Source organism: Eurytemora carolleeae, unplaced genomic scaffold (assembly GCF_000591075.1).
Source record: "Eurytemora carolleeae unplaced genomic scaffold, Eaff_2.0 scaffold1856, whole genome shotgun sequence".
NCBI lineage: Eukaryota > Metazoa > Arthropoda > Copepoda > Calanoida > Temoridae > Eurytemora > Eurytemora carolleeae.
The window spans coordinates 1-22,649 of NW_019397741.1; the positions used below are offsets into that span (position 1 = coordinate 1).

At 31.3% G+C, this 22,649-nt stretch overlaps 2 protein-coding genes across 5 annotated transcripts; one reads left to right on the forward strand and one right to left on the reverse strand.

Moving 5' to 3' along the window:
- Positions 1 to 4,566: 4,566 nt before the first annotated feature.
- LOC111715723 (protein kreg-1) lies at positions 4,567 to 13,758 on the reverse strand. Of its 3 annotated transcripts, none has more exons than XM_023491089.1 (5): positions 13,723 to 13,758; positions 13,236 to 13,387; positions 11,925 to 11,981; positions 10,924 to 11,028; positions 4,567 to 4,820 (listed from the first exon to the last, which is right to left on the reverse strand). In XM_023491089.1, exons 2-5 carry the CDS (start codon positions 13,377 to 13,379, stop codon positions 4,662 to 4,664), a joined length of 465 nt encoding a protein of 154 aa, XP_023346857.1. In that variant the 5' UTR covers positions 13,380 to 13,387; positions 13,723 to 13,758; the 3' UTR covers positions 4,567 to 4,661. The 3 variants fall into 3 exon arrangements, with proteins under 3 accessions (XP_023346857.1, XP_023346856.1, XP_023346858.1); XM_023491088.1 differs by lacking the exon at positions 13,723 to 13,758 and adding an exon at positions 13,625 to 13,715; XM_023491090.1 differs by lacking the exons at positions 4,567 to 4,820; positions 13,723 to 13,758 and adding exons at positions 7,266 to 8,093; positions 13,625 to 13,715.
- A 2,567-nt stretch (positions 13,759 to 16,325) lies between these two features.
- Positions 16,326 to 20,826, forward strand: LOC111715720 (uncharacterized). 2 transcript variants are annotated; one of them, XM_023491086.1, is made up of 7 exons: positions 16,326 to 16,399; positions 17,394 to 17,452; positions 17,516 to 17,590; positions 18,627 to 18,691; positions 19,522 to 19,628; positions 20,297 to 20,382; positions 20,569 to 20,826. In XM_023491086.1, the coding sequence occupies exons 1-7, from the start codon at positions 16,370 to 16,372 to the stop codon at positions 20,750 to 20,752; spliced, it is 606 nt and encodes a 201-aa protein (XP_023346854.1). In that variant the 5' UTR covers positions 16,326 to 16,369; the 3' UTR covers positions 20,753 to 20,826. The 2 variants fall into 2 exon arrangements, with proteins under 2 accessions (XP_023346854.1, XP_023346852.1); XM_023491084.1 differs by having other exon boundaries at positions 16,328 to 16,399; positions 19,513 to 19,628.
- Positions 20,827 to 22,649: the final 1,823 nt, after the last annotated feature.

Genomic DNA, 22,649 nt, shown 5'->3' on the forward strand with positions numbered 1-22,649 from the left:
ACAAATTCAGAAAGTTGCAATATTCGACTCGGATCGTAAAATAACAATTTAATTCCAAACAAATCATTCAGATATTTCAACCTATAATCATCAATAATTTTTCGACGCATTCGTTTATAGTTGATATTTTATAATATTTCTTTATTTGTTTTATATCGGTTTTTTTGTAAACGTCTAGTCTACTCTGCGGCTGGTTGCCAAAATAATTGACAGACAGATTTCGATTAATGTAATGTTTTTTGAAATACACCACGTAAAACAAGAAACATTTTTATAGTTTAATGACGTAAGAAGAAAATATAAAAGCACCAAAAGGCCTTATATCTATATATATCTACATTAATTGCAGTAAGCCCGTCAGTCCATTTGTGTTTAATAAACATCAGAACAGCTGAACCGATTTAGCCATAGGGAAGGTTAATGGAAAGATGAAAAACTGTGCTCTGGACAGTTTGTTGTATTTACATATTTGAAAATGCGCCAATAATATCTGATTTAAGATATATGTTGAAACATGGCAGCTTGAAAAGTAACAGATAACAACTTTAAAATAGTTTTATAGAACAGTTACAACTTTAAAATAGGTTTATAGAACAGTTAACAACTTTAAANTACAGTTGTTTAGTATTGTTGAACTTGTTGATAGAACTAGCATTTCTCAGAACCAAAATTACTAAACGAATCATAATTAATTTTTGTTTTTGTTTATTATTGTTTTTGTATTAAGTCTCAGTACTGCTGAGGGGTAGTGAAGAAACTAAACATATTCTCTCTTCTTTTCTCCAACATTTTCAGATAGATAGATTGATATGGAGAGATATGGAGTAAGAAATGATAACAATATTATGATTTGATAAAAATTAATGTTTAATTTAATCTTCTAACTTAAAGGGGTCGTTCACTTATTTTCAAATACAGTTTTGAAATTTCAAGCGAGATCGACCCTGGCTTTGATTTAAAAATCGACAACCCGATTCACTACGCTACCCTGTAATCATTTAAAGTGGCATGTTTTTTTTGTTGAAAAATCTCTATTTCTAAGTTACTAACAATTTCCTCCATATTGTTCTAAAGCCAAATACGCAAGCAAATTTATAAATCACAATCTGAAATAACCAACTCTCACAGAGAAGATTATTGATATCGCAACATGTCAAGGGTACCGTTGTGAATCGGACATGAAATTCCATAATTGGAGAATCTTTTAAAATGACCTGTTCAGCCCCTTAAGTACATTAATACACCCATGTTTGAAATAAAAAATATGACGCAGTTTCTCTTTAAAAAGTAGTAATCCCTGTTTGTTTATCTGTTTGTATGTCCGATCATAACTCATTAACTCCTTGGCCGATTTACCTCAAATTTTGATTGAGAACAAGAAAAAGTTCAAAACTAATAATGCTGAATTTAATTAAAATAATAACAGCTTCTAACCATGTTTTCCCTTTTAAATTCAACCTACTAAACTCAGAAATTCGAGGCAAATCGGCCGGTCAAGAGGTTCAAGTTATGATCGGACATATAGGGTGTCCCACAAAACATGACAGTATATGAAAGACGACTTTCATAACTATTTACCACCTGTCATGTTTCGTGGGACACCCTATATATACATACTATGCATATATATGTTAAAAAAAAAGACTTTTCTTGTCCGGAACATATGCAACTTATTAATCTATTCTCCATCTTTTTTATTTAGGAAAATTTACAGGGAGGGGGACCACCATCTTCAATAACTTGGAAATGGGTATAAACCAAATAGATTATCAAGCACAATAGTTGGCAACAGAGAAATGGACCAATTATACACAACGTCACAAGTGTCAAATATAACAAGGAAAACGAAATTTCCTCACATTAGTTGACATGTTTTCCAAGATTAAATAAAAAAATGTAAAAAACAGAAAATAAAAGACACATAAAATTGCACTTATTTTGCTGTAAGATATGCACTTTATTCTAAAATTATCACTATTATTAATAATTTTGTCGCAGACACAGCTGTATTGAGGGTGCACAAATTCTACGTTGCCATCTATTGTACCAGAATCTATTTGATTAAAATTATGTTTTCTTAAAATTCAGGTGTAGAAAAAAGTCGTCTTCTATAACAGTCGTCTTCAATTTAGAAATTATTCAGTATAAAATAATTTGTATGGTGGGGTTGCTGTATGTATAAAATGCCTTATTTTTAACAATAGCTTAGAAGGTTTAGGCCGATCGATTAGATTTCGGCTGCAGAGAGACATAAATGTATGAAGGAAGTCTAAATAAATCCTGTACAACGTCTCTTAAGTCTCATCCTTTGTGTGTAACCCTGTAGCTACAAGGTGGTAGGAACTATAGAGTACAAGGCCACCATCACTAGAACCTCCCTAGAAGAGGCTGATGCATTTGGCGTACCGTCCTGTTTTGACTTTATAGTCTGTATGTGTAATGTACTGCTTGCTCTAGCTGCTTAAAGGGAGTGTTCGCGAAAAATGAAAGGGGGTATACGCTTAATGCGACAAAAAAGCGCTTTTGATCGCTTCTAATCTTACTTCTATCTGTTGCGTCTATTAGGAGAAAATTGTTAAAAACGACTAATACCGACAATTTGACTTTTAAAGAACTTTAATAGACACAGGAATACTGTAAAGGTTCCAAGATTTTAAAGCTGAATTCGTAAGCATGCATTTATTAAGCTGTGCAACATTTTTATCATTTGGAAATATAAGGGAAAAACGAACCAAAAAACGATCGTTTTAAAACTATTGTGTTTGGTTCGTTTAAGGCAAATATCTAGAGATGCTATCTCATTTGAACTACTCCCGTTTGAACTATTGTTCATTTGAACTATTGTTCGTTTGAACTACTGCACGTGGTACCACGTGAGTAGTTGAAATGAAAAATAGTTCAAACGAGTAAATATATTGCTCATTTGAACTATTTTTTAGTTCATTTGAACTATTTTCATTTGAACTATTAATATTATAAATGAAATAATCAAAAAAATAGTTCAAATGAACATTAAAATAGTTCAAATGGACATAAAAACAGTCCAAATGAACAAAAAAATAGTTCAAATGAACACAAAAATAGTTTAAATGAACAAAAAAAATAGTTCAAATGGACATAAAAATAGTTCAAACGAAATAAAATAGTAAAAATGCACTTAAAATATAGTTTAAATGAAGAAAAATAGTTCAAATGAAAAAGTTCAAATGACAAAAAAATAGTTCAAATGAAATAGTTCAAATGAATAGTTCAAATGAACAAAAAAATAGTTCAAATGAGAAAAAAATATTTCTTATGAAAATGACAAAAAATAGTCAAAATGAACAAAAAATAGTTAAAATGAGAAAAAATAGTTAAAATGAGAAAAAAATAGTTCAAATGGACAAACAAATAGTTGAAATGAACAAAAAAATAGTCACAATGAACAAAAAAGTAATTCAAATTGACGTAAAAAATAGTTCAAACAGACAAAAAAATGGTTCAAATGGACATAAAAATAGTTCAAATGGACAAAAAAATAGTTCAAATGAACACAAGAATAGTTCAAATGAGAAAAAAATATTTCAAATGAAAATTACAAAAAAATAGTTAAAACGAACAAAAAACAATTTTAATTAATTAACAATTTTACACAGAAATGTTTTAAATAAACATAAAAATAGTTTAAATTAACAAAAACTAGTTCAAATGAACATTGAAATATCAAATGAACATAAAAATAGCTCATTTCTGTGTAATTGTTATCTAATTAATTGTCTCGAACTAACTTTATATGAGAATCATAAAAAAAAATTAAAAACTGAATTGCGGTGAAAAGTAGTTCAAATGAGCAATAGTTCAAACGAACAATAGTTTAAACGAACAATAGTTCAAACGGGAGTAGTTCAAGTATCTAGAACATGGATATTTAATAGTAACATATTTCTCAATTGAAATTCTCTCAATAAATTAATGTTAGAATCAATTATTTATTTTTCATCATTATATTGAATTTCTTTATGCATTTGTTAGAATATTTCTTCGAATTCTTCAAATGTCATCTCTTCAATAAAAATTCCAGGAAATCACAGGAAATGTTTGTGAACAGTGAGACATTACAGAAATCAATAACTGAATAAGATTACTTATTTTCGATGATAATAGTTAATTTCTATTTTCTCAACCTGTTACTAAACAACTAATTATTTGCTGTAGAATTTTTACTACATTTTTCGTCGGGGTTAATGAGTAATTTGTTTTAAACCAATTCTCAAAATCATCCCTCAAAAATTAGCAATCTATGAGGATTTTAAAGATTAAATTTGCGCTCCTGCTGAAAAAATATGCACCGAAAAAACGTCTCATAAGTCTCAAATTATTCCTAAAAAATTTCTCCACAATACTATACATCCTCAGTTCAACTACCATACAGTGCCCGTCACTCCCTTTAAAGGGTACCGATGTAACGTAAAATTAGTGGGGATTAAGTCTTTTTGCAATAAATTTTTTTTATTAAATAATTTTTTTAAATTCTACTTAAAATGCATCTGACCTAGTTTGGCGAATCGGTTAACACGGTAAACCAGAACATTTAAATTCCTTTCTTATATCTTTTATCTGGGACTTTTTTCTTATAATCAATCACAGTAATCAATAAATATCATTTTCTGGATACATAATTACTAGTGATGACGACCATGATGTCCTCCATGATGACCTCCATGATGCCCTCCATGATGACCACCATGATGACCATGATGAGGTCGATGATGATGATGTGACTCCTCAGCAAGTATTGCCCCAGCAACAACCCCAGCTGCAAATCCAAAACCACTACCAACCTAATTTAGAATTGCTTTAAGAATCATGAAAGTGTCAAAAATCTGTGCTTTTAGAACTTTATTTAAAAAGCGTTGAGCAGTACTCTGTAAATTAATAGAAAATAAATAGATATGAATATTAGTCACTTTTTTTCTTTTATTTTCTCGATGCGGCCCCATGATGGATGAAATTATAAATTAATCACTTTTTGTAACAACAACGTATCAAAATTGTACAGTAATCACTTCTTGTACTTGCGAAAAATCTAGAATTTTCTGCCAACAAAATTTTCTATAAGCCTTATTCATTTTTTTAAAATGATTTATTCTTCTTAAATTTTCTGATTTGTCCCCCAAATCGTAATTTAGACCCATTGACACGGTCTAATTTGATGTGGGACACCTTGTACTTCTTGTACTGATGAAACTATGCAGTAAGTACTGCTTGTACTGACACGGCCCCATGACGGATTAAATTATGCAGTAATCACTTCTTTTACCGACGGGGCCCTATGACGGATGAAATTATGCAATCACTTCTTGTACCGACGGGACCCCATGACGGATGAAATTATGCAGTAAGTACTTCTTGTACTGACGCGGCCCCATGATGGATGAAACTATAATGCAGTAAGTACTGCTTGTACTGAGGCAGCCCCATGACGGATTAAATTATGCAGTAAGTACTTCTTGTACTGACGCGGCCCCATGATGGATTAAAATATGCAGTAAGTACTTCTTGTACTGACACGGCCCCATAATGGATGAAATTATGTAGTAATCACTTCTTGTACTGCAGACGCGGCCCCATGACGGATGAAATTATGCATTAATTACTTCTTGTACCGACGGGGCCCCATGAGTCCAGGGGCGGATACAAGGGGGGCGGGGGGACATTCGCCCCCCCCCTGATATTTCGAGGCAAAAAATGTTCCCAATTTGATAAATGTTATTGTTAACGATAAATTTAGAATTAGAAATTTGTAAGAAACTAGACTTAAGTTATAATATTGTTCATATCTAGTAATGTTCCTTAATCAATCATTTATCAAAATTGTAATATTGATCCTAATTTTCATGCATTTAAAGTATAACTAGTAATTTTTTTTTCTTCTTAAATTGCTAATGTTCCTATTATTGTTCCTGTTCCTGTGTCCGACCCACCTTAAATCCCTGTCCTAATCCTACATTTTTGTTCCTAATTCCAAAACAATCTGTTTATTGTTCCTAAATCCCTGTCCTAATCCTTTAACTTTGTTCCTAATTCCTTAAAAATCTTTTAATTGTTCCTAAATTCCTGATCTAATCCTTTAATTTTGTTCCTAAAATTTAAAAATCTAGTTTTTAGTCTTTAGTCATTAATTTTGACTCTTTTTAAGTCTTTTAAGTCAAAAAAAAAATTTTCGTTTGCGGCACGATTTTTTTTTCATAATTATTCATTTTTTTGTTCCTAAAAAATCTTGCCCCCCNGCAGTAATCCCTTCTTGTACCGACGGGGCCCCTAGTGATGAATGAAATTGTACAGAAATCACTGCTTGACCCTTTTCAAGAATTATGAGACAAAATTAACAAACAAATAATAAAACAAATATGTGATTATGTATATAACAGATGGACGACACACAAATAAAACTTTTTTTTAACGCACTAAAAGTATATGATTTGAGGTAAGATATTAGAAATGCTAATAAGAATTTGGCCAATGAAAGAAAATTCTTAATATTTAAACAATTTTCGTTAAACCCACAACCAATTGAAGTTATATGNAAATTTTTCTAAATACCCATAGCCCTTTTCTACTGTACTTATTCCTGTAACAAACTAAATCTTTGGTTTGACCCACTTTCAGTTGTCATATTTTGATAATTTTTAGCTTTTTAGAAAGCATTAGACATAAGAAAACAGATTGCACAAGTATTGCAAAGAAATTTTTTTTTGCAAATTATTCAAAAGAAACTTGCACATTTTTAGTTTTTCTTAATTACACATCAGGATAATTAAGATTTTGCAAAATTTTTGCATATTTGAAATGGCATGATCAAGGAATTTTCAAAAATAAATATTTTATCAATTTTTGTCTTAATAACTGGATTTTGCAATTTATTAGAGGGGGGGGGGCAAATTGACCCCTTTCCAGTATATCCTGGTTTTCAAGTACCCCATCAAAGATAGGGTTAAGCAAGAAAATATTTTTTTTAACATTTTGTTCTTACGTAAACTTTATATGATACATTTGATGTTTTGCGGTTTATAAACCGCAAAACATGTGGTGAAGACAAAACATTTTTTATGGTATATTTAAAACTCCTCTATACCTTATTAAATTTAAAATTTTAAAGGAATAGAAAAAAAAATCCTTAAAAAAATTCTCAACAGTTTTTTTCCAAAAAATCTGTTTTTATGATTTAAATACATGTTTATTCTTACATTATGAAATATTAACAAAAGTATTGTATAAATAGTATATTTATTGATTTTTAAGTGGAAAAATGTTACAAATTACAACATTTTTCTGTAAAACCAAGCCAAACCATAATTTTAACAGAAGAAAACTATACAAAAGTTTACATTTATAAAGTCCTAATCAAAAGGACCCAGAATTAATTTACAATTAATCAGACGACTTTACAATCTAATTTTACAAACATAATTGATGATACGATAATAAAAAATAGCCCTAGTCCTGTCATTTCCAAAATGTGGTCTGCCGTTTTTGAGCATTTCGATTTCCAGAGATATGAATGTAAAGTCAATTACTGTATAATATATGTTATATCTTTTTTGTATTTTTTTTTAATAAATTCTTGCTTTTAATTGATTAATTGCAAAATATTAATAAAATGTAACAAATCACAGAAACCAAAACATTGTAAAAAATTGTCCATTAATGGGACAGTCTCTGTAATTCCAAGTGAACCTTAATTTTAGAAACTATACGATTCATTTACTTTTAAATATTGTTTTAGAAAATATAATATTCATATTTTCCCACCTGAAAATTGATCGTTTACAATTAGCAGTTTCTCTGTAATATTGATTTGCGGATTTATACAGCAGAGACATGGTAGGAAATATACAGAACAGTTTAGTAAGAAAAATACTCATCTCGACTAAAGGTTTATTAGACACTTCTTAAAGTAGAATCACTTGAAATTACGTCACCAGTCCCTTTCAGAAATTAATGTTTATTAATATGAAAATTGTAGATATTATAACAATCTTAAAGAAGACGACAATCGAGATGAGAAGTATTCTTCGGTTTCTTCGTCGTCGCATCTCGTCAGCATAACATGCCTGTACACAAATAGACAGGAAGTCCCAATAAACATGGAATTGAGAGACTACTTGAATATCGTCTTTGATTTCCGATAATTGATAAATGAAATTAACTTGAGCACAAAAAGATTGAAAGTCTAATGAGCTTTTAAAAATGCGGTCTACCTTCTATGTATCTTTAAAATTCACTGAAATATTTAACATTTAAACGGTTTTTAAGGTAGACCACAGTTTGGAAATCCCAAGACTAGTAATTTTCGGTGTTAAATGTTTGAAGCAATGACGACATATAAGTCGTAATTTAATTCCTATGTTTATTCCGGGACACCCTGTAGATTCAGGGAATAGGAAGACGACTAAAAGAGTTGGTTAGAATTTTTTAAAAACTCAATGAACATAAAATACTGCAATAGTGCAATGTTAAAATACCAAAAAGTATGAATCATTAAATGGAATGAAACTTCCCAGCAAGCAAAAATTGCCTTTATTCATTATAGAAGACGACATTTGTTTTAATCTTTATGAGACCAAGCAAAGTGCATAGATTTCCCTGTGCCACTGAGTAAAACCATTTGCTCTGTATCACTAACAAATATGTATTGCTTACATGTCGTTGCTTCCTTTGCCACAGTTTTATGGACTTATGAAGTGGACCTCACTATATTATTCCAGTTAAAACGATTTACAAAAAAAACTCCTACAGGGAGTCCCAATAAACGTGAACACTTTTAAATCGTTTGAACAAAATCATATTTTCTGGAATTCCAAAATGTGTTCTTCCATCTTTTTATCTTCAAAACTTTCAGTATCTCCTACTTAAACCACTTTTTGAAAATCTCACAAGACGCAAAATATTTTTTTTTACTTGTCAACTATCAGAATTTAAAGACGATTTGTGAGTTGTCTCTTAATCACCATTTTTACTGGGACGCCCTGTGGCCTAAGAATTTCAAAAAAACGAATTGAAATATGAAAAATTGAATTGAAAAAAATTGTCTACATATTTCCTAAAATTTCCACCCCTGTAAATTCCCTTTATCTATATATAAATTTGGCTTGTCTGTCTTGTTGTTTGTTTGTTTGTCTGTCTGTTTGTATCCAATAAACGTCAAAACGGCTGAACCGATCGGGCCCAAATTTTTTATGGGACCCCAGGGAAGGTTTATGAATGATCAAAATTTCAAATATTTGTCTCCATCAAAATTCGATCTTCATTAAATTTTTGAAAATTTTGAAAATCCACGAAATTTTTTGTGAAAATCCGCGAATTATTTTTGTTTTGTTTTACGATGCACAAAAAGAGAACATGCTCACAATTAATTTAGAAGATGGGCGCGAAGCGCCCTCTAAGGCTAGTATTCAAAGTTACTATAGTGTGAAATGTAACTGATAAATGTAAATGATAAGGCTAGTATTGGTAAACTCTTTTTAGACATTCTGAGTTGGATGTTATAGGAAGTTGTACAAAACTGTTAATTGTCCCTTTAAAAGAGCTTTCCAAAAAAAATTCTGACAAATAATTTTTTGTATCGATCATTATCCCCGTAATCTGTTTCTGTCATGTGATTTTGAGATTTGAATTTTGTTGTTGTTCATTTTCGAGAACACTCATTGATTTTTCATATATTCCATAGACATTAGACAAATCTGCTTTTTTAACCGTACCATTAACTTTCATGAATTAGGATAAGACATCAGCTTTCTACTAAGTTAAAACCTCAAAGGACAAAACAAACACTTTTTCACGAACATGTTTCGACAAAATATTGACAAGGAAAATAGAAAAGTATTGTTTTTGACATACTCATACATAATATAAATACAGATTTAGGCATAATTTTTATTCATTTTTTTATTTAAATGCTTTAGGCTTTTAGGAGACTTCACAAAAATCTTTAAAAAATTTATTTTCTTACAGTTTGTTTTTATTACAATATGCAAAATCTTAACTCTGGCAGAAGATATCTATATATAAATTTGGCTTGTCTGTCTGTCCGTTTGTATCTGCAATGAACGTCAAACGACTGAACCGATCGGGCCAAAATTTTGTGAGGGACCTCACGTGACCCCAGGGAAGGTTTATGAATGATCGAAACTTGAAAAATTTGTGTTAAAAGTTTATTTATTTTTGTAAAATATTTTAAAATCTTGAAAATCCGCGATTTTTTTCATAAAATCCGCGAAATTCTTTTCTTCTTTGTTTTTCAATGTTTACAATGAGAACATGTTCACAATTAAAATAGAAGATGGGCGCTAAGCGCCCTAAAAACCTAGTAAACCTATAAGATTGATTAATCTCCTTCATTCAGCCTTATATCTTCGGACAAAGACAAAATATAGGATAATTTTATATAAAAAAGTGATAAAAAATTAAATGTTAAATTACGTTAGACATAGTAGATTTTTTTGAAGCCTCTTAACCCTATCTGTCCTGGAGGGGGGTGGGTCAAGATGACCCCCCCTCTATAGTTATTTTACTATAATTCAAAAAGTATTTATAACTCTTTGGTAAGCCTATTACAAAAGCAAAATTTTGCAATAAACATTTGGATTTTTGCAAATTTGCCTTTTTTTGCGGATTTCTGAAGTAGAACCAAAAGGCTTACAAAAAACGTATCAAATTTTAAAGATTTGTATCACAATAAGTAAAAAGAGGGGGTGGGGTTATTTTAACCCCCCCCCCCCGCCCCAGGCAGCCAGTCAGTAAACCAGACGTCAGGTCAAATAGGGTTAATTTGCCAAGAACTTTAGAAAATCTATTACTTCCAAAACTGAATAATTTTTGTGAAAAAATATGTTGAAATTTTGTCATCTGAAAAAAAGTCTAAAGATAACATAAAAATCTTACCCTGTTCTCATGCACAATAACATCCTGATGTACAACGCGATCATGGTGTACAATAACATCTTGGTGTACACTGGGATACCCAGTGCTGTTTACAATCACTGTGGGCTGAAAATACGCAATATTATTTAATAATATTTATTTGAAGGGAAGAGTAAGCGTAAGTTCCGTAAGTACTATGAACCTTCATGCTGAGAAACCAATGGCCGCTCCGCAATTGAAAATAATTAATTTTCAAAATTATAAGAATATTAGTTTCTAAATCATCTATATAATAAAACAGAACATTCCCATATATCTTCCTTATAGCCGACCAAACGGCTGGACCGAATGGGCTGACATTCCACGAAATAACATAAGCTAAGGAGAATTCAATTTTTTCATTTTTTTCTTAAAATTCCACAGGTAACGCCGGGCACTTCAGCTAGTACTTGACAAGACAAAGCTTTGGAGAGTACCGTCGGGTATTGTCATCTTTGCATGGCCGGAGGGCCACTTGAAATTACCCGTACAGTCCCTTTAAGAATTAAATATATCTTTCTAGAACAAATTGAAACTGAGATAATTTTTTCTAATTGCTATGAACTGAAATATGATTATATACTTACTATAGATGAGAACCGTTTTTGCTCTTTTTCAACTTTCTAGGTTATTTACTTATAAGTAATTGTGAAATATTTTACAATTCCAACTTTTTTTTACGAAATGTTTCTGTAGTAAGTATGTTACATTAGTAAGTCATTGTATTTAAAAAAATCCATTCACAAAAAAGATGATGGATCAGGCAAAGCTTTTAATGGTACCGTTGTAAATCGCACATGCTAATCTAAAAATAGCAGGTATTGGAAATTATGTCCACAGTCATTTTAAAACAAAATTCCCCTGATGACCAACTCTACCTGAAAGATGGCCGACTCTACCTGAAAGATGGTCAACTCTACCTGAAAGATGGTCAACTCTACCTGAAAGATGGTCAAGTCTACCTTAAAGCTGGCCAACTCTACCTGTGATTGTGAATATGGCGGAGGGTATACTGGATACTGCCCTTGTACAGGATATCCCTAAATACCCAAAATACCTAAATACCATTCATACAAAATATTCAAAATTAGTGACGACTTTTGATTTTCTACGAGGCATTGTTTTGTTTTCAATTGCTGGGGCCTACTATAAAAAAAGTAAAAACTGAAAACTCTTACAGTGATTATCAGAAAACAATGGAACAGGAAGACGACATTATAACAATATTTAATTGTATTTGATGGTATTACAAGGCGAATACTTTTACTAGACACTTATAAAATCACTTATTTTGTGAAATGGGTCTGGTAACACTGCACAATTAAGGTCAATGAACTTTTTTAAGATAAAACTTGATTCTCAGAGTAGAATACCATTCATACAAAATATTCAAAATTAGTGACGACTTTTGATTTTCTACGAGGCATTGTTTTGTTTTCAATTGCTGGGGCCTACTATAAAAAAGTAAAAACTGAAAACTCTTACAGTGATTATCAGAAAACAATGGAACAGGAAGACGACATTATAACAATATTTAATTGTATTTGATGGTATTACAAGGCGAATACTTTTACTAGACACTTATAAAATCACTTATTTTGTGAAATGGGTCTGGTAACACTGCACAATTAAGGTCAATGAACTTTTTTAAGATAAAACTTGATTCTCAGAGTAGTCATACTATTCCAGAGTTTTCTGGCTATCTCTGTACCTCGAAAATCCAGAATATTTATGCCTTTAGTTGTTTAGAAAAATTTGAATGTTAAAATTTATATGTGTACAAATCAAGTTTTCCACAATTAAAAGCATGTCTGTAGACTAATGAGGATAAGTCCGATATCCTCTTGGTGAATCTGATTGTTTTCAAAAACGATCGCTATTCATTGTTCTAAAAGTTCAAAACAGTGGGTTGTTTTAAAAAAAGATACATTTGATTTTTGGGATGCGGAAATACAGTGAATCATGCAAAGGAATAAAACAATTGTTTGTAAATTGTATCAATGATGATCGTCAAAACGGCTGAACCCAACGATAAGTATGGACGACTAATTAGATCGAAGCCACAAAAACTCTTGCTCTTCATAAATGATAGCTTGTAGAAATGAGAGATCTATAGTTGTTTTTCACAAATTTTTCCATAAACATTAAGATCCACTTTAGTTTAAACGTACTCTGAATTAGACTTTAAATTAACAATTTAATTTTTCCATTTTTAAATTCGATATTCGAAGTTTTGTAATTTTGGGCCTTTTTTATTCGATGTTTTTTAATCTGATGTTTTGCTGTTGTGATACCTGTTGCGACGGGTATGGTTGCTGTTGAGGGGGATAGGAAGGCTGTTGTGGTGAGTAGGACGGCGGTTGAGGAGGATTGGATGGTTGTTGTGGTGGGGGGTAGGTTTGTTGTCGCGGATAAGGATTATTAGGCGGCTGACTCATTTTAAATTCTACAAAATATATTTAATTATGAAATAACAATTAAATGGAAAAACGCAGTGTTGATATCTAAGGTTATTTTTATATTTGCCAAGATAGAATAGATAGAAAGGAATACAATACTTTTAGATTCCAATGCAAGTCAATGAATGCTTTAATTTTCTAAGAGAAAAACTTTGAAATGGAAAGTGAGAACCAGAAAACTCGACTAAAAATATTGGCTTTGTAACATGAAACTTTTTTATGACCTTATTGTCCTCTTCTGCAGTATTCCGGTTATTATTGTAGCTTTTTTTGCAAAAAAGTAAAACGCCCGCTTTTTTGTAGTTTTTAAACTGAACTATACCGATGAGCAACAAGGTAAATAATACCAAACTTAAAGCTGAACTGAAAAGACTGAAGGAAAAAGATAAGAATTTTTACCGCCACCTTTATCTATTATTTCGCGGAGTAGTACTAACGAAGTAATATACGTCAGCTGAAACGTCTATAAAAAAAAACCACATTGTCATCATGCAGGGGAATCCATAAAACGTTGGAATGAGAAGACAACTATTAGACTCAAGTTTTGACTTTAAATCATAGATATACAAGAAGATAGATCGCTAATGCAGACTGTAAAGCTGAAAATTGTACAACCCCTTGTACATCATGAACTCGTCGTTTGAAAAGGTCATTGAATACGTTTTACTTCTGGGGGTCAATCTGTAGAGTATTTTTTTTTTACTAATTTATTTAAAGAAGTTTAATAAAAAGTAAAAGATAGCATTCTCCCATTAACTATTTTAGCTTGTGTGATTTTCATGCGTGTTTGCGCAGCGCAGAAACACATGATTTTGCTAAAAAAATAACATATTTGTGAAATGAAATCAAAGTTTTTAAGAAAGTTGAAAGATTTGAAGGAAAACGCACAGGCGCACGAGCGGGGGAAGGCAGGCGGCCATGAGCCACCACTATTTCCCCTTCCGTGCCACATATTAGCTTTTTTCTCTTCCAGCAGCAATGAGCCACCACTATTTCCCCTTCCGTACCACCGCATTTGACTCTTCCGGGCAAAACTACTTTTTTTAATGGTAGGGCCTTTAAAGTGTGATTGTAAAATATCCAGCCGCGTCATGCAAAAAAGCACAATTAAAACCATTTTTTCAATTCTACTTAAGATTATTATTTTGTGTGTTGAATTCTTAAACTGTTTTACAATGAAATTTTTGACAAATTTGACTGAGTATTGCATCTTGAAATATCACAAAGTTGGTTAATGAGTAATTTTATGATGGGTTTAGTATAATGAGTCAGTAATTGAATAATCATTTGAAATTCAACTTTCAACTAGTATGTCTGCAATATTTGTAAACAAACCCCCGTAAATACAAATATTCTTGCCTGAAACCTTTATATACGCTAATCCTTTACTAATTGTATAGGCTATAAACTATACCGAGAGCGTACTGCATATTTGTTTACTATAAGTTGATTCTGGCCTAACTTATAGTATATCAATAAATTAGGAAACAGTTGTAAGTGTTCAGTACAGCTACAGCGAACTATCATCCCCCCCCCCTGATTTCAACTGTAACCGGTATGGTGAAGACGACATAAGCGATCTATATTCTTGGGGGGAATGTGTGTGAAAGGTATATTATGCTTTAAATACAGTGATAATTTGAAATGGGAAGACGACATTAAACATTACTTGATTTAGCAATACTTATATTTAATGTTGTTAAAAATAAAATATTTTCAACTAGACACTTATTATACAGGGTGTCCCAATAAATATGGGAATTCAGTGACGAATTCGATATCGTCTTTTTAAATAATTCTTTGATTTAGTATAGTGATACCTACTGAGAAAACTGTAATCTGTAAGAGTTTCGTCTGCTATATTCACATTTTGAAATTTTTTTTTATGATGTGACGACTGCATACGGTAAAACTGCATACGGCAAAACAAGAAAATTGCAATATACAAACAGAGTAAACTTGTCCGTCTTCACTGTTCATCTTGCGGAGACATTATAGAAACATCTTTACAGTCTTTTACCCTTTTCATAAAATAAACTCTAGCAGACATAATAATATTATGGCTTTTGAAATTAGGTATTACGATGCTAATTAATAACAAAGACGATATCGAATTCGTCACTAAATTCCCATGTCTTTTGGGACACCCTGTAAGCTATTTGGTAAAATGATTTACTTTAAAAGATCATTAAATTCTCATAACAATCTTAAATATCTTCCTCGTATTCCACAGTTTTATGCAGGTCTCACTGTTAGAACTGAAATCGTAACAGAATTCATAGTTTTAAATATCAAATGGTCTTAATGAAATTAAGTAAAAGTATAAATACATTTCTACAAGTCGTCATAAAGAATTTTGTCTTCAAGAGTCTAAAGGCATGATTTCAAATGACCAATTAATCATGTTCAATTGTGGGTTCTGTTCCTGAATTTTAAATTTTGATATGACAACTAGCTGGGAAGTGGGAACCCAATCGCTCAAGGGGATCCAAAGTTATTATCGGACACACAAACAAATGTACAGACAGACAAACAGAGAGATATTACTACTTTATTTACATAGGTACGATAGTAATGTAGTGGAATGTTTTTATATTTCTTTCAGGGAAAATCAATTATAATTAAAACATCATTATATCTCTGGTCTTCGAAAGACACTTTCACAGACTGCAGCGTTTGTTTTCATTGAATTACTGTGAATACTAATTAATACAGAACATACATTTAATAAAACAATTGATTACATTAGATATTATGCTACTTAGTATAATTATGTAGAGTAAAAAGCACTTAAGATGAGGAATATGTTATTTTTCAAATGATTTGATAAAATATATATAAATATAATGCAAAATACTAAAATATTCTTTTTAAAATGTGTAATCTTTCTTTGAAAACTATGTGTTTTATACATTTAGAAAAGTTTGAAATGCGCTAAAAATATTTTTAAAAATTCGCAATTTTTCAAAATGACCGGAACAAGTAGTATTTATGATCAGGTATTAAATAATAAAAGAATCTTTATTTTAGGAATGATAAAAGGCTTTTCTATTTTAATAACACGATATTTAATTGAACTTAGTATGCATGGTGTTGTGGAAAGCTTCTTTAGGATTCAATTGAGACATATAAAACTTTTTAAAGATCTGTAAATCCTGAGTTTGAGCGCAAATTTGACGTTCAAAACTCCTCCTTTGGCGTGGATACGTTTTCAGAATCGGTTTTTTGATTATTAAATAACGACGACAAAAAAATTTAAACAAAACTCTACAGTAAATTAATTAGTTCAAGAAAAAGAAAATAAGAAATTCAATATAATTAAGAAAACGAAATAATTGATTCTAGCATTGATTTATTGACAAATTTCTTTTGAGAAATATGTTCCCAACTATCTAATTCGATTACTGTATGATTTTTACTTTATTTTTTGTCGTCGTTATTTAGTAATTCAAAAAAACCCGATTCTGAAAACGTATTCAACCCCAAAGTAAGAGTTTTGAATGTCGAATTTGCGCTCAATCTCAGGATTTACAGATCTTTAAAAAGTTTTATATGTCTTAAATGAATCCTAACGAAGCTTTCCACAACACTGCATACTCAGTTCAACTACCTCACGTGGATTTAACGGTTCTGTCAATATTCCAGAAAGCTGTGACTTTCGATCACAATTTTACCCATTATACATAATTTGTTAGCATTTTTTCTTAAATACTTTTTTTTTGGCATATGCATTTTGAATGAAAAAGTATAAAAGAAACAAATCCGTAAAGTAAATGATTATTGAATTATAGACCAAAACACGTTTGATTTCAAATAGAAGAAACCGAATGCTGCTCACTCTGGTTAGTCCGGTGTGATCTTACATAGCCGGTCTGTTCCTTTAAAAGGAGAAAGCTTCGAAAGATCTTTCTAAACCCTTGCAACCTAAAGCCCGAATTTTATTCATTTGATGTGAACACTTATAGCTTTATCAATATACAAATACGTTTTCAGACATCCTCTGAGAACGCTTGGGGGTTTCTTAGTGCTATTTTATTCAACCCTATAAAGAGGTTTGTATAAAATATAGATTAAAAAGAAAAAAATGACATAAAATGAGTTTACAATTGTTTAAGAATTCGTCAATTGTCCCTTTTCTACGGGGCAAGAGTTACCGTGACTCCTCTACAAGATGACTATTATGAAATTAGGTAAATTAAAAAATCTGAAATATTATTCAAGGGGTATAAGAAGACGAATTGTTGCTAAAAGGCTAAATGTTATATCAGATGGATAATTGGCCTATTTAAAATAATAACTTTAGTCTAACAGTCGTCTTTTTATTCCACAGTTTTATGGGTCCAATTATGTAATCAAATAAAATCAAGCCATGACTACTATATTAAACAAAAATTATAATCAATATAGCTGTAAAAAATGTAGCTTCTTTAAAGCTAAAAACTGGAATTTCTTTGTTTTTGCAAACAGATATTGTAGGTCTTAAAATGTATCAATATATAAATTCCTTTAAATCAAATTGTCAAACACCTGAGCCAGTGATTAAAAAAATTTAACAAATTCGACTTGGGTCTAAGCTGTCGTTGGGCCTTATTTACGGCTTGAGCTTTTGGATTTAGGTTGCAATGCATCTAATTTTTGAAAGAGTTGAGTTCATGAAACCGGTTTAATATTGTATTTGGCGGATTTATTTTAGGAATTGGCGCATTCCGGGTTTTGATGAGAAAAAGAATCCACATTGAGCCTTATTCGCCTTATTATCTACTAAAACCAACCAATGTCGGTTTTATTTTCATTGGGCCTAACTCCGTAAGTCAAGCCTAAGATCTCTCAGCTGTCAATCACGTGACACAAGCTGTCGTCAGAGTTGGGTCTAAGCTTGGGTAAGGAATTACGACCCGAGCCGAAGCTTTTAAATCCTGGGCTCAGGATCTTTAACATATAGTGAGAACCAGAAAACTCTGGAATAGGAAGACTTTTAGACTCAAGTTATGACTTTAATTAGTCCGATTTAAAATATCCAATGAACATAAACCAAAGCCATAGTGCAGTGTGACCAGAAACATTTCAATTTTTAAGTAATTTTTTAGCTACTGGTAAAAATTTTTCTTTCTAACGACATCAAATTCACTTCAGTACTGCTTTATTGTCGTCTTCTTATCCTACAGCTTTCTGGTTATCACTGTATATAATAAAAAACCGGCAATCGACGTCACATCTTTTATTTAGTATTAGGCCGCTGTTGTTTGTTTACATCATGTCTTGGTTTTTTACAATCTGCAGTTTTGTGTCAGGTAATCTTCTTTAACAACTAAAATTATCTTTTTCAGATTTTTTTTGTACTTTGTCTGGATTTTTATATTTGCGGCCAAAAATGTGTATGTACCCACTTCGGCTAAAATTAATATCCACAACGTAAAATTTTTAATTAGTATTTTTAAAGGAAATGTAAACTTAATTTAAAATGCAGCCCCAGCCCCTCAATTTTAGGGAGTCATGTCCTATTATCAATTATCATACATGATCATGTTTTCATGGTTTAATAAACCATAATTTTAAATTGTGAATTCTCTGCAGAAGTGATTTTATCTAAATACTAAATACTAGAAATACGAAGATATCTTCCAAATTCTTGATTCTTGAATCTAACATGCTTTTATGTTAATTATGTTACTTGCAATCACGCGTTCAGTCCCTTTAAGAAGGTTTATACTTTATTCTGGAGGAAGAATCAAGGGGAACTGACTAAAGACTATAGACGCAATTTATCAGATTCAAAATACAAAAGTTTTCGCCTCTGGGCGAACATTCCCTTATTTAAGCAATAGCTTTTTTTTGGAAAATTTTGGGACAATGACTATCTATATTTATTTTTTAAGTAAAGAAATGGACCCTGCTTAGTTTTAGTTTTTTTCTTTCATATTTATTCATTTCTTTCTTTTATAGATCGCTATCAGATTACAGTGCTAATATTTTCCCCGTCAAAATTTATTTTGAACTCAAAATAAATCCTTGATAACGAATGTCACAAATACATGTAAAAAAACACAAGTTCACCCTTCTGTATCTATACATGAGGATTTTTGTTCTTCTAAATTACATTGATAAATTGCAGGTATTGTAGGTAAATTAGTGATAGCTGGGAAACTACTGGCAGGGATGGTTCTTTCTCTTATCCATTTTGTATCCAGTGTTCTAGTTTGGATATCCACACCAATATCCAGTCTAAAGGTTAGTATTGTATCCAGAGCTCTAGTTTGGATATCCACATCTATTTCCAGTCTAAAGGTTAAAGTATGGTATCCAATGCTCTAGTTTGGATATCCACACCTGTATCCAGTCTAAAGGATATATTGTATCCAGAGCTGTAATGTGGATATCCACACCTATTTCCAGTCTTTAAGGTAGTAATGTACGCAGAGCTCTAGTTTGGATATCCACACCTATAATCAGTCTTTAAGGTAGTAATGTATGCAGAGCTCTAGTTTGGATATCCACACCTATAATCAGTCTTTAAGGTAGTAATGTATGCAGAGCTCTAGTTTGGATATCCACACCTTTATCCAGTCTAAAGGTTATAGCATTGCATCCATAGCTCTATTTTGGTTATCCACACCTATATCCAGTATAAATGTTAGTTGTATTCAGAGCTCTAGTTTGGATATCCATACCTGTATCCAGTCTTTAAGGCTTCTAATTGACTGTTTGGTTTCTACAATCGACACTCTAATTGGTTCCTTTAAGCTACTTTACTGGATATTAATGTAAGATTAAATTAATCTTTAGATTAATAAAAAGAGGAGATCAAGCATTGATCTCGATATCCACAACTCTTAAGCTTTCAGCTCAGAAGACAAATAAGAATTGATTAACTAATACCCTATATAAATTATATAAAGATTGAGTTGAAACTGGATGAACCAGTAATTATTACTGGGTTGGATGGACAACTGGCAGTTCTCACAGTTACTAAGAGTGGACAAAGGTACGTATCATTATTGATCATCAAAACAAACTGATTACTTTCCTCAAACTCTAATTTCTTAATCCTTAAAATGGATTCTTCATAATCAAATAATCAAAGTTTGAAATATCAAAATTTAAAAAGAGAATTTTAAAAGATTGACTAAACGAATGTAGAAGGTATAATATTACAATATTTTGTATCTAGGTATGATATTGAGGTGATTGGAAAGGAAGATGAGACTGCTAACCTGCAGGCTACTCTACAGGTTGAAGAGAATGGGGTTGAGCTGACCGCTAATACGAAGGAAGATATTGATTCTATGGTTAGATTAACCTATTCTAAGCAGCAGAAACAAGAAGAGAATAACAATACTAAAAAATCAAACTAATATTATTACAATTTTTAAAATTGATTTTTATTTTTTTCATTTGTTGATTCTAAATAAAATATTGTTTATTTTTACCTAGACTTAATTTACAGAAGAATACTTTAAAATAAATAAATGGATCTAACTAAAGATTATTATTTTTGACTCCATATTTCATCTATTAGTTGGCTTGTCTGTTGATCTGTTTGTTTGTTCGCACCCAAAAACTTCAATACAACTGAACCGATCGGGCCCAAAATTTAGTATGACCCCAAGGAAGGTTTTTACCGGGTCAAAGGTGAAAATGTTTAGAAAAATGAGGATTCTGAAATGCTGTGAAAATCCGTGAATCCTGAGAAAAACATCTGCTTTATGCGAGAAATGTGGTATTTTGGAAAGCAACATTTAAAGGCTCAAGTTTTTACTAGAAAATTGGTTACCCTATAGGAAGTACTAGGAGCTACTAGGAGCTACTAGGAGCTACTAGGAGCTCTTGAATTATTCAATCTTAAATTCAAGATGAGAGCGTTAGAGACATTCTTGAAAACAAAGCTACTACAACTTAATATTTATCTATGAATGTTTGTATGTCCGATCATTATTTACGAATTCCTTGATCGATTTGAATCAAATTATGATCGGGGAGCTCGTTAGAACTACAGAAATTGTCTTAACTTATTTTTTACAAAGAACTCCAGTCAAAGCTAGTTTTCCAATCAAAATAACTATAGCTTTAAGATATTTCATCGAGCATTGAATTTTGAAGGAATTGCAATTTATTATATAAAACCCACTTTGCTTTAATACATGAAGTAAAATAATTAATCTAAACTAAACGAAATAAAGTTAAGAGACGATCAGAAATATATAGTTCATTTTTAACCATCTGAATTCTCAATTTTGTTTTCTACCTTTCCTTTACGAGGTAAAGGTTATGATTTGGTAAAGAAACCATCAAGGTGTAGCGAGGGGAGGAATGCCAACCACAACAATTTCTCGTCCGAGCCACATTCATTTTCTAGTCCGCACCACCTCGGAATCATCGTTCTTCGATTATTATGTGTTATAAAGTTTCTAGATCTCGAAGATAAAATTATTTCTTAAAACTCTGGCCACGTTAGTGCATAAAATATGGATGAACTAAAGTATTGCAATGATTGTATCATGTTGGAATCTTAAAAAAGATTGAAGTTCTATAAACTCGGAATTGTTTGCGACATTCTACACCAGGAATATATGAAAATGTGCGTGAAAAGGTTAAACATTTTTAAAGACATTAAACTTGAAAACTTTAAGTTAATTGAAACTTTTTTTTCGATTTACAAAAATTCAATACTTTATTTATCCCCTAACGTGGCCCAATTCTTAAAAAATAGTTTTATGTAGGAGGATTAGACACTTGAAAAAAAAAAAATAATATTGGAAGGACAAGGATTTCGAGGTGGCTCGGACTAGAAAATGAGGAGAATGTGTCTCTGACGAGATATTGTGGTGGTTGGCCTTCCTCCCCTGTTTTAGCTAGGAAGGACCCACAAATTCAACCCCTTATTTTAATCCTATTTATTTAGTTTGTAATTAAAATCCTAAGAATTAACGAAATTTGCCGTTATTTAAAAAAAGCATCTTTTCAATTCGTCTAACTTTTCCATTATATATTTTTCATGGACGGTTTATTTCGTTAAAATTTTTAATTTGTGCCCTGTTAGTTCTCAGAGATCTGAATACTCTGGTTCATTCGAAGTACAGGACTCACGTTTAGGTAGATAAGGAAAGCTTTGCAGTATATTTGTACATTCAGACTTTAGACGGCAAAGCGGGGCCAGTACATTAAATGAATCAACCCCCTTTTAATTTATGATATTAATGTTGTTAAATCGTAGATTTACCACTGTAACCGGGATTGGAGGTTCATAATTGT

Bases quoted from the DNA above. Each gene is read 5' to 3' on its own strand.
- LOC111715723 (XM_023491089.1), bottom strand. From the start codon at position 13,379: ATGAGTCAGCCGCCTAATAATCCTTATCCGCGACAACAAACCTACCCC. The intron at 11,982-13,235 runs GTATCACAACAG...TTGGGTATTTAG, and splicing joins AACCATACCCGTCGCAACAG to GGATATCCTGTACAAGGGCA. The intron at 4,821-10,923 runs GTAAGATTTTTA...ATTCTAAATTAG, and splicing joins TTATTGTGCATGAGAACAGG to GTTGGTAGTGGTTTTGGATT.
- LOC111715720 (XM_023491084.1), top strand. From the start codon at position 16,370: ATGACCGGAACAAGTAGTATTTATGATCAG. The intron at 16,400-17,393 runs GTATTAAATAAT...ATACGTTTTCAG, and splicing joins CAAGTAGTATTTATGATCAG to ACATCCTCTGAGAACGCTTG. The intron at 17,453-17,515 runs GTTTGTATAAAA...CAATTGTTTAAG, and splicing joins TTATTCAACCCTATAAAGAG to AATTCGTCAATTGTCCCTTT.